Genomic DNA, 14,113 nt, shown 5'->3' with positions numbered 1-14,113 from the left:
ACAGGGAATATTGCTTTGGTAATGCTGGGGTTCACCCTTTACACAGAACCTAAGTTTATTGCAGTATCCGTGGAATCCTTTATCATTGCCAGGGTCACTTCTGCCAGTTAGGAGCAGCTCACCCAACACCATGCCCTGCTGGGGAGTACCAGCCAGCCAGGGGCTCTGCGTCCTGCATTCCATGCCAGAGAGGATTCTACTGCCAGGAACTGGTGGCTGGAGACCCCAAGAGCTGCCCACCACATACTTACTGTCCTACAGGTATGCTGAAACTGGCACACCAGCTATGCCAAGGACTCAAACCTCGTGTGCCTCATTGTTGTGCCAGAGTTGTACAGACCCAGTGTCATCTTTATAGGCCAGGGAATGAGGAACTGGCATAACTGGCAGCAAACATTGTGTTGTGCTGCCTTGCTTCCTGGGAGGCATTTATTACTCTGATATGGTTGTAGGGTCATATCAGATCATAAGGTCTTCCTAGGATGTTTTATTTTCTGTGTCAGGCACACAGTTCCCTCAGACGTGTCCTGAAGGCACCTTTACTCCTCCAAATACGACTGGCCTCTGGAATGAGAAGCAATGCCTGCCTTGCTTACCTGGTCACTACTGCAGGTAATGACCATTCATTTCTATCTGGCACTTTTTCTACTACCTCCTAAGCCGCTCAGCATCCTTGCTGATCAGTCAACACTAAATTCTTCCCAGCTTATCTACCATCTGTGTCTCAGAGAACATAAGCATAACTCAGACACAGCTTTTGCATACAGAGCTGTGAACTTAGAGAGCTATTGCAAAGCAGTCTGACGCTGTCATAGCATTATAAAGGAGCACCTAAAGGAGATAGGTAGGCAATGGTTGTGAAAACATGGACGTAAGCCAGAAGGTTCAGCCCAGTGGAAAGTTGTTTGCAACTTTATGTAAAGCAATTTGCCCTCACGTTCATGGAATTTGAACTTAAAATTGTTTGGTTTGCTTCAGTCATCTGTGGTTTTCTAAGTGGAAAAAATGGGTCTATTTTTATCTCTCTTATCAGTGTAACCACTGCTCTGCTTCTGCACCAAATTTTTATCAGCAGGTCTTATGTAAATTCTTCTGGTTCTCTCTGCTCCAGGCGTGGACAGCTAGTGGGGAAATGTGCTGCTGGATACTTCTGCCTTGCTGGGAGCTCTCAGCCCACTCCACAGGGCCCTGGCTTTTCCTGGCGCTTTCTGTCTGGATGCCAATGGGGTCAGGCATGTGCTGGGCTGTGTCCTGCAGGTGAGAATCTTTGGAAGTGTCATAAGTGTATGTAGAGAGTTGCTTCTAACTAAGTAGAAAACATCTGTGGTCTTGCATAATATATGGTGATACCCACTTTGAGGTTGTCATGCTCATGTAAAAGCTCGTCTGCTTTTACATCTTTCAACCAAAGAAGTTTGCTCAATGAAAGATGCCACCTTAAATCTGTGGTGCCAGATTGCTGGTCCAGAGATTTCTGAAGGCTGTTGATTTGGCTGTCAGTAGGCACAGAATCCCAATAGCTGCATAGATGTTAATCCTATGACAGGAGATGCTTGCTGAATCATTTTTTTTCCCAGTAGAAGGCTTTTCTATTTTACTTTCATCCCTTCCCCGTCTATTTCTGCAGGTTTCTACTGCCTGGAGGGCTCTGAGTTACCTATACCATGTCCTGCCAATACTATTAGGGATGTTCCAGGGGCTGGGCAGAAGGAAGACTGCCTGCCCTGTCCACCAGGCCACTGGTGCAAAGCAGGTTGGAGTCTGGGATAATAGTGAGGGGAGGGAATGAGATTTTCTTTGTGTGTATCCCTGACTGTTCAGACTAACTTTGGTATCAGACACTGCGCTTTGGATCAGTACTTGCCATGGGACGTGGTGTCTGTGATTCTGGAGTCAAAGCTAGTCTTCAAATAGCTCTGTGTTCCACCTGCCAGAAGAGGGATTTGAACTGTCTTTTGTTTCTTGAATTGTGACTGTAGATCATACTGTTACATACAGTGATTTAGGAAGGACCCTGGTAGGATTCAGAAGAAAAATAGGTGTTGCAACCACAGTGAAGAGGTGGCTCCTTAAAGCTGAATTTTCTGTTTGTTAGGAGACTCAGAGGCTTCTCCATGTCCTTCAGGACACTATTGCTTTGGAAGTAATGGCAGTGACCAAGACAGTCTGTTGGCACCTCAGAAATGCCCTCCACATACTTACCGCAAGCTACCAGGAGCTCAGAGCCTGACAGATTGCCAACCATGTCCTCCAGGCTATCACTGCCCTCTGTCAGGTAAGCAGCAGGTGAAATCAAATGCTTTCCCACCACTGGAGTTGATTACAAAACTCCCTGAGATGATATAGAAAGGGAGGGGTAACACTCATAGTGTGCTTACAGCTCTTCTCTAAACCCCCTCCTGGCCTTTCAGCCTCCCTTCATTTCTTCTCTTCCTAACAGGTCTAACCAGTTTTGAGGATTATCCATGCCCTCTGGGATACTGGTGTCCTGGTAAAGGGGATGCTTTCTTTTGTCCACCTGGCACTTCCAGGGTACACCCTGGTGCAAAATCACTGGAAGAATGTGATCCCTGCTCAGCTGGCTACTACTGTCCAGACCCAGCACAGACAGGGCTGCCTAACACCCAAGGAGTACCTTGTGAACCTGGCTATGAATGCCCAGCAGGTGACATAATATGTTGTTCTGTTTTATTTCTAGCTGTTTAAGCCCAAACGAGTGAAGAGTGCACAGCAGGCAGAGCCATGGCATATAGATGGCATAATGATCAGAGCCTCATCCTTGCAGCAGCCCTTGGTGGAAATGGCTCCTGATGGAGTGGCTTTAGAAGTGGATTTAGTAACCTGAAGCCTTTTCCTGGCTTTTGGCCTTTGAATTCCCATCTCCTCTTTCTCTGGCCTCCCTTCTTGTTCTCAGCTAGCTGGGATTCCAGAAGGAGGTGATCTGGGCCTAGAAAAGGAGCAGATATGTTTTGTTATCCAGGCCTTAGATATTCAGTTGTGTTAGCATTTCTTGCTTAACAGCAAATTGGTTCTGTGTGTCTTTTTGTGAGCAGTAGGAAAAGTGGAGTTTTTATGGACAGTAATATTTAACAAAGCCTTCTTGATCACTCTCTCCCCAACACGTTCTCTCCTGTTCTGAAAATGCCACATAAATCAATCACTGATTCTTCTTTTTTCACCAGGTTCAGTCAATCCAAAGCCTTGCAGGCCTGGCTCATACTGCAGTGCTCGCACAGCCGTGCCCTCCCTGTGCCCTGCTGGATATTACTGTCCTGAAGGCTCATCAACATACAATAGCCCTGAGCAGCTGTGAGTACTTAGCATGGCTGGTGGAGCCAGCTTTGTTTTAAACTCTTTGAGGGACTTGTTTTAAACACAGGCTGCGTGGGTTGTACAGAAGTAAAGGGTATCTTCATAATCACACCTATGGATCTGGTGACTGCTAAGGCTGCTGGAGGATGGGTTATGAGTTGTATCAGTTAGCCTGAGCCTGGAGCCAGATGAGAATCGTTTTTAATTTTGCACTGGTGGTTGATTGCAGAAGTCAGAACGTTTTCAGAGATTTTTCTTCCCTTTTCTGCCTTCCAGATGTGTGTTTCCCTATTACTGTCCCCCAGGCAGTGCCCACCCACTGCCCTGTGAAGGAGGATACATGGCTCTCAGCTCGCCTGGGCCAAGGGATTCCTTTGAGAAGTTCTGCAGAATCTGTGATGCAGGCAGCTATCGTAATGACTCTTTCATCTCTGCTCCCTGTCAGCCCTGCCCAGCAGGCTTCATCTGCCCACAAGGTAAATGTGGCTGCTATGGAGAAGTTGTGCAAGAAATAACTTCAGTGGTAACCAGAAAGCTCTGCGTGGGCAAAGCTCTCAATCCTCTACGGTTTTAAATCCCTGATGTGGGTTGTCGTGTTGGTTGGTGGAGTATTTCTTTTGGTAGGTTGTTAGAAGTGAGAGAAATACATCAAAGATGGTTTGGATCTTGTTGTTCTTTCTCTCAGGATGACTTTGGCCCCCGCAAGCACTATTTTCTCTAATTTTGTGACTCAGCTGCAAGGCCAGGAGTTAATATGATGGAGTGTGATTGTAGGTGTTCAAACCTTGCTGTGAGACAGCCAGTGTTGCATGAATCCTGCTGGGTTAGGAGATAGGAGGAATCTGTGTACAAGCATTTGAAGGACTCCACTCATTGAGCTCCTCAGTAAAATGTAGTTGTGTGTGATCTGGTGCTGTAAAGCATGGGGGAAGATTGTGCCTGTCCACTTGAGCCTCTGGATTTGTCCAGTCAAATCACTGGGAGAAGTGGATTTGGATGTTTATATATGAATAGGTTAATTTGGAACGTATCGAACGTTGGATGATTTTACATATCCATGTGTATGTGTTTATATGTGTCTGCATGTACATCTATAAAGGTGCGTGTATAATTGGAACAGATGAGTGACTTTCTGCCTGTCCTAACACTTGCTCAGTTCCATATGCAGTGTCTGTGTCTGAGACAGCCCCACCACCTTCTCTAGGCAGTGAGACTTACCACAAGAAGCCTTGTCCCGTTGGCTATTACTGCCCTCCCCTGGCATCTGCCCCTCTTCCCTGTCCCCCGGGGACCCATGGGAGCAACAACTTGGCCAAGCATGTAGAGGATTGTCAGGCCTGTCCTGCTGGCACCTTCAATCACCTTCCTGCTCAGGCTGCCTGCTTTCCCTGTGGCAGCTCCTCTTCATCACAGTCAGGTGAGTTGCTGTTTTTGAGCGAAGCTTTGCCTGCAGTTAAGAGAGAGCCTAACAAGAAAATTACCTACAAATGTGATTTTTTTTTTTCACATGCTTCCCCAATGGACTGCGAGTTGTGGGATCCTCATGATGCTGTGTGTGCTAACAGTGCCCACCTGCTCTTCTTCTGCCCTGCTTAGAGGATGGAAGATTCCATTTTCTAAGTTATATTTTGTTCTCCTGTACTCTGTCAGCCAAGGAGTTTTGATCTCAATTCTTTCAAAGGAAGGAAGAGATGAGCAACCCCACTAATTCTTGCTCTATCATTGCCTTGAAAGCAGTGGAGTGCTTTTGCCTTGAGTTGCAGAACTTGCTGTACGTGCAGCTGTGATTTTAAGACAAAACTGGGCAGTGTAACCATGTCCAGCTGAGACTGATAAAGCAGGAAAAGACTGGAAAAGGAGAGGGTGAGAAGCTAAGTATACAGTAGAGAGTGTAGTACTCTACCAGCATTTCAAGTGAAGTGGATTTAATAGTGTTAAGGCACAAAGCCACTGCTAAGAGGGGCTCAGCAGCCTTGACTGACTGAGTCCTTATCCTATCTAGTGGCTTAACATATAAATTGGCGGAGTGTTTGTCAAAATGCCACTGCTGCAAATTCCTGGATGGGTCTTTCTGCCCTTCTTTCTAAATGAATACTTTGAAAATGGTGTAACGGTTTTGGTGGTAGAGCAAAAGGTAGATTGGCTCAGTTCTGCTGTGATGGTGGGCAAGCAAACTCCAGGTGTGCCACTACAAGCAGTGTGATTTGGTCAGAGCACTCAGCACTGGAACTGCTCCTTTACTGTGGGCACAGATTTTGCCAGCTGTATTCCCTACCTTGATTTCCACTCCAAATCCATCTTCCTCTCAGGTGCTACCAGCTGTACCTGCCATGGGCTGAACCGGGCTTTCCAGCACTCAGATGCCTCCTGTATCTGCCAGGCAGGTTACATTTACTATGATGAGCGAGGCAAGGAAAACTCTGACAGCAACAGTGATCAGGACTGCCAACCTCAGGTAAACCTTGGCTCCAAAATGAAGTTGTTGCGTGACATGTGAGTGAGAGTAGTTCAGTGCTTTGGGCACTGCCTCAGCATCTGTGAGCAATTGCAGCTCAGATCACTGAACTGCTGCAGACACAAGAAAGTGCTTTGGCTGCTTTGTTTGGTAGGCATGACCCTTCCTTGTGATATAATGTCACTTGTCTCCTTTCATGGAATCTTGCAAGGCTAAATTCAGTAAGAGCCAGAGGCAAAAGATCTTTCTATGCAAAGACAATGGGGAGCAGCTAAAGCATCTCAGATGACTGATGCAGGAATTTAAGCCTCCATGGTTTCAATATGGAATTCTCCATTAGGGCTGGTTGAGGAGTTTGGATGGGAAGTGAACTTCCCCTGGTCTTTTTCAGTGCTTTTCAAGTTGCCCCCTTAATGCCCCTTGTTGCATTGCCGTTAGGTTGTGTGTTAGTGACAAATGGAGAATTTTAAGGGTGCTGCTTCTCTGCTGAAACACTTGAGCTTATGTGACACGGATTGGATGTGCTGGTTTTCCAGGTGGACGAGCTCTGTGCTCCTGGAGAGATCCGTTTAGCATCTACACGCCGTTGTGTTTCTCCTGAGCAATATGACTGCTCTCCATCTTGTGGGCCTGCGGGTGGAGAGGTCAATGCAGAGCTGGGCATGTAAGTCTCAGCAGCCACTCATTAAGGAATGCTTCACAATGAGTTCTGACTGACTACGTTACTGATCCCATGAGGTCATTTCAGGGTAGGACTTTGGGAGGTGCTTTTGAGAAACTTTCCATTGCTGGAGCTGCTCTGTGTGGAAATACTGGCCTTCAGACCTCGTTCGTTGGCCTCATTCCTCAACCTGTGTTTTGAAAATTACCTGGAGGTTTTTGTGTGTTTGGGTGGAGACAACAGAATGGACACAGAGTGATAAGGTAGGGCTGGACAAAGTTCCCTGAAGGAGACCTTTCCTGCATACCTCAGGTTGAGCCCCCCTCGAGTTTTAAAGCAGAAATGAGTCCTAATCCCACCTTTTAGTGCTGACAGAAGCATTGAAACTAATGTTTGTCATACTCTTTTTCCTCTTTTTTATCCTCTTCCTGACATGGATAGCCCAGAAATCTAGTGGATTAAAATCATATTGTCACTTTCTACCAGTTTTTGAAAACAGAACTCTGGGAAGAATACATAACTCTGCTCCAGTACTGACACTGACCTCTATTAGAGGACAACAGAAGCTGTGTAGGAGAGTGGTGTATCACATTGTGTGGTCCTTAGATTAAGGAAAAAGCATTGAAAAGCAACTACAGTACTGGATGAGCTGAACTGTGAGTTTGGTCCACCTTATTTACCATGAATATAGAGTAGCCCATTCACTGTATGGATTGTAAGTGAGATTGAGGCTAGCTGGACCCTCAACATATTGTAGCTGTATACTTGTGGACTGTAAGTAATGAGAATCTTTTTGCTGTGCAGATGTCACTGCAAACAGTACATCTCTGCTGAGGAGCTCTGTGACCAAATGTGTTTGCTGAGAGCCCCACGGATCTCCTTGGGATTTGGCATCAAAAGAGAGCTGCTTCTGAGGGTGGACGATGGAGTCAGGGTAAGTGTGGATGAGGTACTGCTCTGTCACCTCTCTGTGAGCCTGTAAAGAACATTTATAGATTGCATTTAGATAAAGGGACCCTGGGAACTGATGTTACAAAGCTGTGAGCAGAGAGAAAGAACAGAGTCTTACCACATCTCATAACCCAGAGTAGGGACTAGGCAAGAGATGGGCACGTTAATGAGAAATGATGTTGTGGCATAAAGCCTCGCTAGAGCAGTGTTGCACAGCTGATGGTAATGTTGATTACAAAGCAGGGTTTGAGTCCAGGGTTGCATGTACCAGTGATCAGTGTTCCCTCCTGCTTTTAATAGGAAGTGACAAATGTTCTGGGCCCAGATGAACACGTGCAGAAGAGCCAGAGGGTGCATTTGGTTCTGTTTAATCCCAGTGGAGTGCTAGGTTTCATTGTCTCCAGCATGGATATCTTGGATGCATTTCTCTCAGGTAAGACTTGAGAGCACCTTGAGATGAGCCTAATTCCCAGCAGGCTAAGCTGTCAACTTCCTTTCAGGTCATCACAACAAGTGGGCAGCAGTTTGGCACAAAGGGAATTCAGTGTCAGACAGCCCAAACTATTTACAAAGTGGAGAGGGATCTCTTTCTTTCTGGGACTAAACAACAGGAGCCCTCACTGCTATATAGTTAGCTCTCTGGGAAAAAGGTCAAATTAAAATGATGTTGGCCTCCCAAGGAGCTAAAAGAAAACTCCCTTCAGTGGCTCATCTGTCAGTTTGCATGTACTGGCTCTTGATTCCAATTGCTCCCAGTGCATGGTAATGTCATTTAGAAATAGAACTCGGCCTTGTGAGCTCAAATCACTTACAGATACAAAATAAAAAGTTTTGCATTGCCAGGGGTTAGGAGCTTTCATATGCTGCTCCTTTACTTACTGTTTTTTTTCTGTTGCCTGTGGCAGGAGATTTTTCATCAGATCAGTTGGAGCAGAAAGGTCATAGAGTCCAGAGGGCTCTCTTCAAAGATATCCATGCTTTGCCCCTTGTCCCTAACCCAGTGGTATGTTTGGAAGCAGGAGACACAATCCTTTTTCAGCTTAGCATCAATTCTCACAGTGAGTGTTGTGTGGGTAAATATATAACAAATATAAAATGCTTTTTGCTGATAGATATATGTGTCCAGACGTGTTTGCAGCAGTGACTGTGCATTTGGTAGTACTGCATGTACGAGCACATTCCTTCACCTCCCAGTCACCCTTGCCTTCAAGGGATTCATGATCTTTAGTCTGGCTCTGCCAGTGACTCATCTGACGTTTTTTACATTTTGGCTGGATTTCTGTAGACTACAGATAATACAGTTCCTCTGTCAGAAGAGCAGTGTGCTTGCTGGGGAGTAATGCACCCTTCAAATAAATGAGTTGACACTGTAGGGCTCTGTAAAATAAATCCAATTTGAAGCCAGCATCAGCTGTCCTAACTGAAGTGAGTCAGAGTTGCTGACATTGTGCCAACACTTCCCAGATCGTGCATCCAGCCACTACCCTGTTTATCAGAAGCAGCATCTGTATAACAGCAACCCTAGCTGGGATTATGGAGCCTTCCGAAGGCTGGACCACCTCATCCAGGAGACTCACCTCAACATCTCCTGGTAATATCTGGTGTGACTGATAGTGTGTGTGCTAGGTGTAGAACTTGGGAGCAAGTCTTCCACAGAAGCACTGGGACCTTGGCAGTGGATAGCATGTGGAAATGTAGAAGTATGGTGTGTTTAAGTCCATGTATTCAGCTGTCATCCCTGCTGTAAGCTGAAGGACAATTGGATCAGTTGGTGCCTTCCTTCTCCCTTCTAGGTTTGCCCATGTTTTCCTGGAGTCTGGGACATTTGTATTCAGGGATAAGACCGTTCAGGAGCACTTTTTGATTGTGACTGTGAACAAAGCAAATGTGGGCTGTGACCCCAGAGATGTGTCCTTCCAGCCCTCTTCTCTGTTCCAGCTGTCCAGACATGGGATTTTGAAGCAGCAGGAACTGAACTTAGCTCCTAACTGGGCTTCCATTATAGGTACAGCCAAAATGCTGTGATATGTTGAACTCTGATGCTTAGCTGTAGCCTTTATTGTACCTTCTTGGGTGTGTTTAAACCAGCATTTATTTAGAAATACCATCTGTCCACACTGTCATTTTTAATCCATTTCCTCTGTGGAGTTTCCCTTCCCAAAGGTTGCTGCTCTCTAGCCAAGAACCTGCTTGTGTAGGAGCCAAAGGGGGAGAGAAGGAGCAGTTACATTTCTACCCACACCCTGCTTGAAGAATTCAAGTAATTGAGAACTTTGTTTCCCTTGGCATGAAAGCAGAAAGTGTATGTTTCCGTGATAAACTAAACTGGAATTAAATGCATCACTGAAAAGTTCACTGAAGGCTAACCACAAGGGCAGTTAAGGTCTTTCCCAAAGCCCTATCTCTGTGTAAGTGCTCTGCCCATGCCAGTCTCTTGTCCTTCATTCAGAGGACAGCAAAACAGTAGAATTGATGTCATGGTTTGCAGGCATGAGCTTTGGTTCTGTCACCTTCAGATGCATGCACTGAAACTGCTTTGTCTCCTTGCTCACATGCAACACAGATCAAGGAGGGAAGGAGCAGAAGCCCGTGTCATGAAGATGAAAGTTGTTAAATGTCTGGTTTCTGTGGGAAGGAGAGCACTGAGTAAAAGCGTAAGGGGAGACTGCGCTGTTGATGCACGCTGCTTCCTGTGTTTTTCACTTCTTGCCATCCATCTTGGTTTTCCCAGCGGTGCTCTTCATTCTGGGCTTCCTAATTGTGCTGCTGACAACCCTGGCTATTGTGCTGCAGCCCACTGTTCCTGTCCTCAGTCCTCTGAGGAGCTGGAAGCCACGATGGAGGAGCCTGGGTGAGCCGCACATCCCACCAGAGTACATCCTTCTTAAAGAAAGGTGAGCTGCCTTAGCATGGTGGATAATCAGGAGCTTGGACCTTGACAGTACAGTCGTGTCCTCTTGCAGTTACTGTGTGATATACCCAGTGCTGAACTCCTTGCAAGCACTGCACAGATTCAGTTTCTAACTGTATGGAAAATTCACAGTGTTTCCCAATAGTATTCCAGCTTTCTTCCAGCATGGTGTATGACAGCTCTGTTGTGTCTTCTGCAAAGGATACTGCTCTAAGAATTACCTGGCATGCTCTTGTTCTCTGTGTTTTGAATCTAGACAAGTGGCACCTTCTGGTTGAACTGGGATAGCAGTCCTGCAGTGCCTGGTTTTAGTGAGGTGAATCTCTGTGTCAGATACAGAAATGCTCTTCACCATCTTCTTTCATTGCCTCTAGCCTTCTGTACTATCAGATGCTTGGTCCTTGTGGTTCTGGAGGAGATGCTGCCTTTGGAGAAAAAGGAGCTGTGCGTAATGAAGGTGAGGTGTTGTACCAGTTCCAGGCTTCTCCCTTTGGCTTTTGTTACACTGGTATAATAATTTTGATTCCTCCTTCCCCAGAAACGTGCACATAAGTGGTCACTTTAACTGCTGTGCACTAGTATGCAGGCATCTACATACACACAAGCACATATTTCTATTTTAGATTCATTTAATCTCTTCATCTGAGGTCTGTAAGCTCCTGTTGTGGGGATGGATCAGTGTTTTCTTCTCTCGATGGTAGGAGGGCAAGTGACCAGCCCTGAAAAATCATTTAGAACACCAGTGTGTTCAGATGACTAGTGAAAATAATTGAAATCTTTAAAACAATTCCCTGGGTTATTCTGTTGCTTATTCTATTTTCTGAACACATGTGACTCGTGGGCCTTTTTAGCCTTCAAGGCATGACTTCATCTTTGGGATTTCTGGATGTTCACAGAGCAGAGCACACCCAGAGCCCAGCAGATGGCACTATGTATTGGTGCTGAGAGCATCTGGTGGATAAAGTACCACTCAAAGCTGTAAATGCAGTACAGAAGTAGCACCCTGACAGCTTGCTGGGCAAGTTAGAGGTTGATAGTAACGCTGTGTCATCCTCCCCTTACTAAGGAGTGAGACCTTCTCTTACACAGCATGCCTCAATTGTGTTGTGTTTGTGCTTCTTCACAGTACACAAAAAAAACTGTGTCCTCCTATGGACAGTCATTGCCCCTAGGGAAATACCTTAGAATAGATCTGTGGCCAGTGGTCAATCATGAGGCTTACCTTGTGTTTCAGAAGGATGTCGTGCAGTGAAAGACCTGGAGGATTTCAGTGTTCGCACTCTGTACGATAAATTGGAAGATCAGAATTTGCACCTGGCAGCTCAGCTGGCAAAGCACAGGAGGGATGTGTTGGTGTTTTACAATGGAATCAGCCAGCAGCTTCAAGGTCTCATGGTCAGTGTAAAGAAAGAACTGTGGGAAAGCGGGTCTTGAAACTGAAGCTTGCAAGTGGCAGTTTAGTGAATGATAGGTCTTGCTCCCTGCTGTCCCCTGTTTTGGTATAAAATAGTTTATGCTGATCTCTAGTTTGGTGTGAGAGACAGAAAGTGAAATGGATGGATTTTGAGGCTTTTAAAGAATAATTACTGCTTTGTTATAAACAGGACATGGTGCGAGCACTGGATGCTAAGGGCCTGAAAATCCTTACCAGGCAAAGGGTTTGTGGGCATAAATCTGCAGACAGCAGCTGGGCAGCAGTGGGCATGGAGCAATGTGAGGAGCACTGCAGCAGCAGCTTCCATGCAGCAGGGCAGGCAGGTAAGAGAAGCACCACATGGAACAAAAGAGAAGTGGAGTGTGAGGGAATGTTTAAAAACAGCTCATATCAATGAGATTGTGCCTTCATTCAGTAAGAGCTGACAGCCTGTCTTCACATGAGTTCAGTGAGGATACAAGCCTGCCAGCTTAGGAATGGGTGAGCAGAGAGTTACAGCACCCTCCCAAAATTACAGCAAAGCATAATGAATGCAGTGCTATCTGATCACCTTCCCAGGAGGCGTTTTGGAACCTTCTTATGGGATTTCCAAAGAAAGATGTCTGTTTTTAGATTTGCTCTGGTGGTGATAACAGTTTTTTGTGTGTTCCTGTAGCAATCCATTTGAATCACTTGTTGGGTTCCATTAGGTGCACTGCAGCAAGAGGCAGTGGAATTGATGAAAGCATTGGAAATCCTGCTTGGGAGAGCTCAGCCTAAGAACACGAAACAAGAGATGGAGCAGCAGGTCCATGGACAGGACATGGTGGCAGTTTTACCCTCACTGCACAGTGAAAGTAAAGTAAAAGTAGTGGAAGGGCAGGTGAGCTGCAGGTGTTTGCTGTCGGGCCATCCCTCACCTTTATGCTTCTTTTTTTTCCCCCACCTGCCCATTTCTTTAACTCTTAGGCCTTCTTTGTTCAGGGTTATAAGCTGCCTGAGCAAGAAGAGCTCTTCCATAGGAGGGGTGATGTCTTCAGCTTCCCTGTGCATGAAGAATGCGGTAAGTGTGCCATGGTACTCTTCAAAGATGATGGTAGAAGACTGCCTCCTTGAAGCCTACAGACTCCCTTACACTTCATTCTTAAGCAACCACTTGGAAGGAAGAGATTGAGTGTCAAGGAGTAAATTAGAGGTGACAGGCAGCTGTCCAGTGCAAGAGAGCAAGATGGAGCATCCAGCTGCATCACTTACCTCAATAGCTGCCTTTTTCCTTTTCAGAGAAATGCTTAAGAGGCAATTCCTCAGAGGATATGAGGAGTACCCTCATCCCCATGGATCCAGCCACTTTGTCACCTCACCAGTTTGTGGTGTACCGCTTTGGCTGTGCACTGGTGCACCTGTTAACCAAGGCCTGCTCATGTCCTGCTTTGGTGCTCATGCTGGCTCAGTCCATTCCTGCCCAAAGTCCAGATCAAGCTCTTCTCCCAGGCTTTGGAGACTCCTACTACGATGCCATTGATAAGAACCTGTATGTGCATGCAGCAAGGCTGGAGGATGCTGGGGAGCTTATTGCTGTCCTGCTGAACACTGTGGCCTGGATTGCAGCAGGTAGGGCTGTGATGAGGAGTGTTTATCCCATGGGAGCAGCACTGTTTGGCCTTCACTGCTATGCATGTGAGAAATGAGCTCTTGTATTGAGATACCCAATTAAATATCTGCTTTTCTTTTTTCCAGGGTCCTGTTCACAAAAGCAGGCAGGATTTTATGAATCCTGTGAGCAGGATTTCCTCTTTGTAGCAGGAAATTTGTGCCTTGGATAAGGGTTATACTAGAATCTGTTATTCTGCAAGCACAAGAGAACTGTTCCTTCAGTGTTCTGACTTAAAACAGTTTTGCTGTCAACAAATGTGACTTATTCCTTTTGCTTTGCTTTAGGTTGTCCCTCAGCTTGCACTGCTCATTCCTGCTTTATGATGGAGCTCAACAGAGCTATTGTGGCTCTCGCCAATGCCTTCTTCCAGGTTTCATTGGGGATAGCAGACAAGGTATGTAGGGTGTTTTCCTCTAATGGCAGTGACTGCTCCTTGAGATGTTACTGGGCAGAAATAGATTCTCCAGTTTATAAGGTGGATTTCTACTACTTTTTTTTTTTCCTACTTCTACATCACTAGTGCAATTAGAGGTGTTAAGATTAGATAGACGTAATATGAAGCAGAAATGGGGAAACTCTTCAGGTGTACAGAGTTTGAGTAATGCCTCCTTGAGAAGGGATTCATCTGCACTGCTTGTGCACTGGCATCTTAAACAGTAAAGGATTTAAGATCTACAGCTAAGTCTGGCTTCCTAGGATAGTTGATGACCAGAAACTGTTCACTAGAAAGGAGCCAGATTTTGTCAGTTTTACTT

General features: G+C 45.9%; 1 protein-coding gene across 1 annotated transcript in view; it reads left to right on the top strand.

Annotated features, from left to right (window-relative positions):
* LOC128087498 (zonadhesin-like) overlaps positions 1 to 13,747 on the top strand; it is a 50,059-nt gene extending 36,312 nt beyond the window's left edge. Inside the window, exons 54-76 of the mRNA XM_052697045.1 lie at positions 93 to 261; positions 504 to 612; positions 1,112 to 1,257; positions 1,628 to 1,753; positions 2,096 to 2,275; positions 2,441 to 2,665; positions 3,183 to 3,309; positions 3,589 to 3,788; positions 4,517 to 4,729; positions 5,622 to 5,767; positions 6,304 to 6,431; positions 7,233 to 7,362; positions 7,680 to 7,812; positions 8,285 to 8,437; positions 8,844 to 8,970; positions 9,173 to 9,384; positions 10,111 to 10,273; positions 10,665 to 10,747; positions 11,525 to 11,685; positions 11,895 to 12,048; positions 12,415 to 12,587; positions 12,689 to 12,767; positions 12,986 to 13,747. Coding sequence (XP_052553005.1) covers positions 93 to 261; positions 504 to 612; positions 1,112 to 1,257; positions 1,628 to 1,753; positions 2,096 to 2,275; positions 2,441 to 2,665; positions 3,183 to 3,309; positions 3,589 to 3,788; positions 4,517 to 4,729; positions 5,622 to 5,767; positions 6,304 to 6,431; positions 7,233 to 7,362; positions 7,680 to 7,812; positions 8,285 to 8,437; positions 8,844 to 8,970; positions 9,173 to 9,384; positions 10,111 to 10,273; positions 10,665 to 10,747; positions 11,525 to 11,685; positions 11,895 to 12,048; positions 12,415 to 12,587; positions 12,689 to 12,767; positions 12,986 to 13,392 — 3,744 coding nt within the window. The 3' untranslated portion in view covers positions 13,393 to 13,747. The remainder of the gene's footprint in view (positions 1 to 92; positions 262 to 503; positions 613 to 1,111; positions 1,258 to 1,627; positions 1,754 to 2,095; positions 2,276 to 2,440; positions 2,666 to 3,182; positions 3,310 to 3,588; positions 3,789 to 4,516; positions 4,730 to 5,621; positions 5,768 to 6,303; positions 6,432 to 7,232; positions 7,363 to 7,679; positions 7,813 to 8,284; positions 8,438 to 8,843; positions 8,971 to 9,172; positions 9,385 to 10,110; positions 10,274 to 10,664; positions 10,748 to 11,524; positions 11,686 to 11,894; positions 12,049 to 12,414; positions 12,588 to 12,688; positions 12,768 to 12,985) is intronic.
* Positions 13,748 to 14,113: the final 366 nt, after the last annotated feature.

This window comes from Tympanuchus pallidicinctus, unplaced genomic scaffold (assembly GCF_026119805.1).
Source record: "Tympanuchus pallidicinctus isolate F22 unplaced genomic scaffold, pur_lepc_1.0 scaffold30, whole genome shotgun sequence".
NCBI classification, from domain to species: Eukaryota; Metazoa; Chordata; class Aves; order Galliformes; family Phasianidae; genus Tympanuchus; species Tympanuchus pallidicinctus.
The sequence above is the reverse complement of the archived record's forward strand: the minus strand, read 5'-3'. Positions and strand labels throughout refer to the sequence as shown.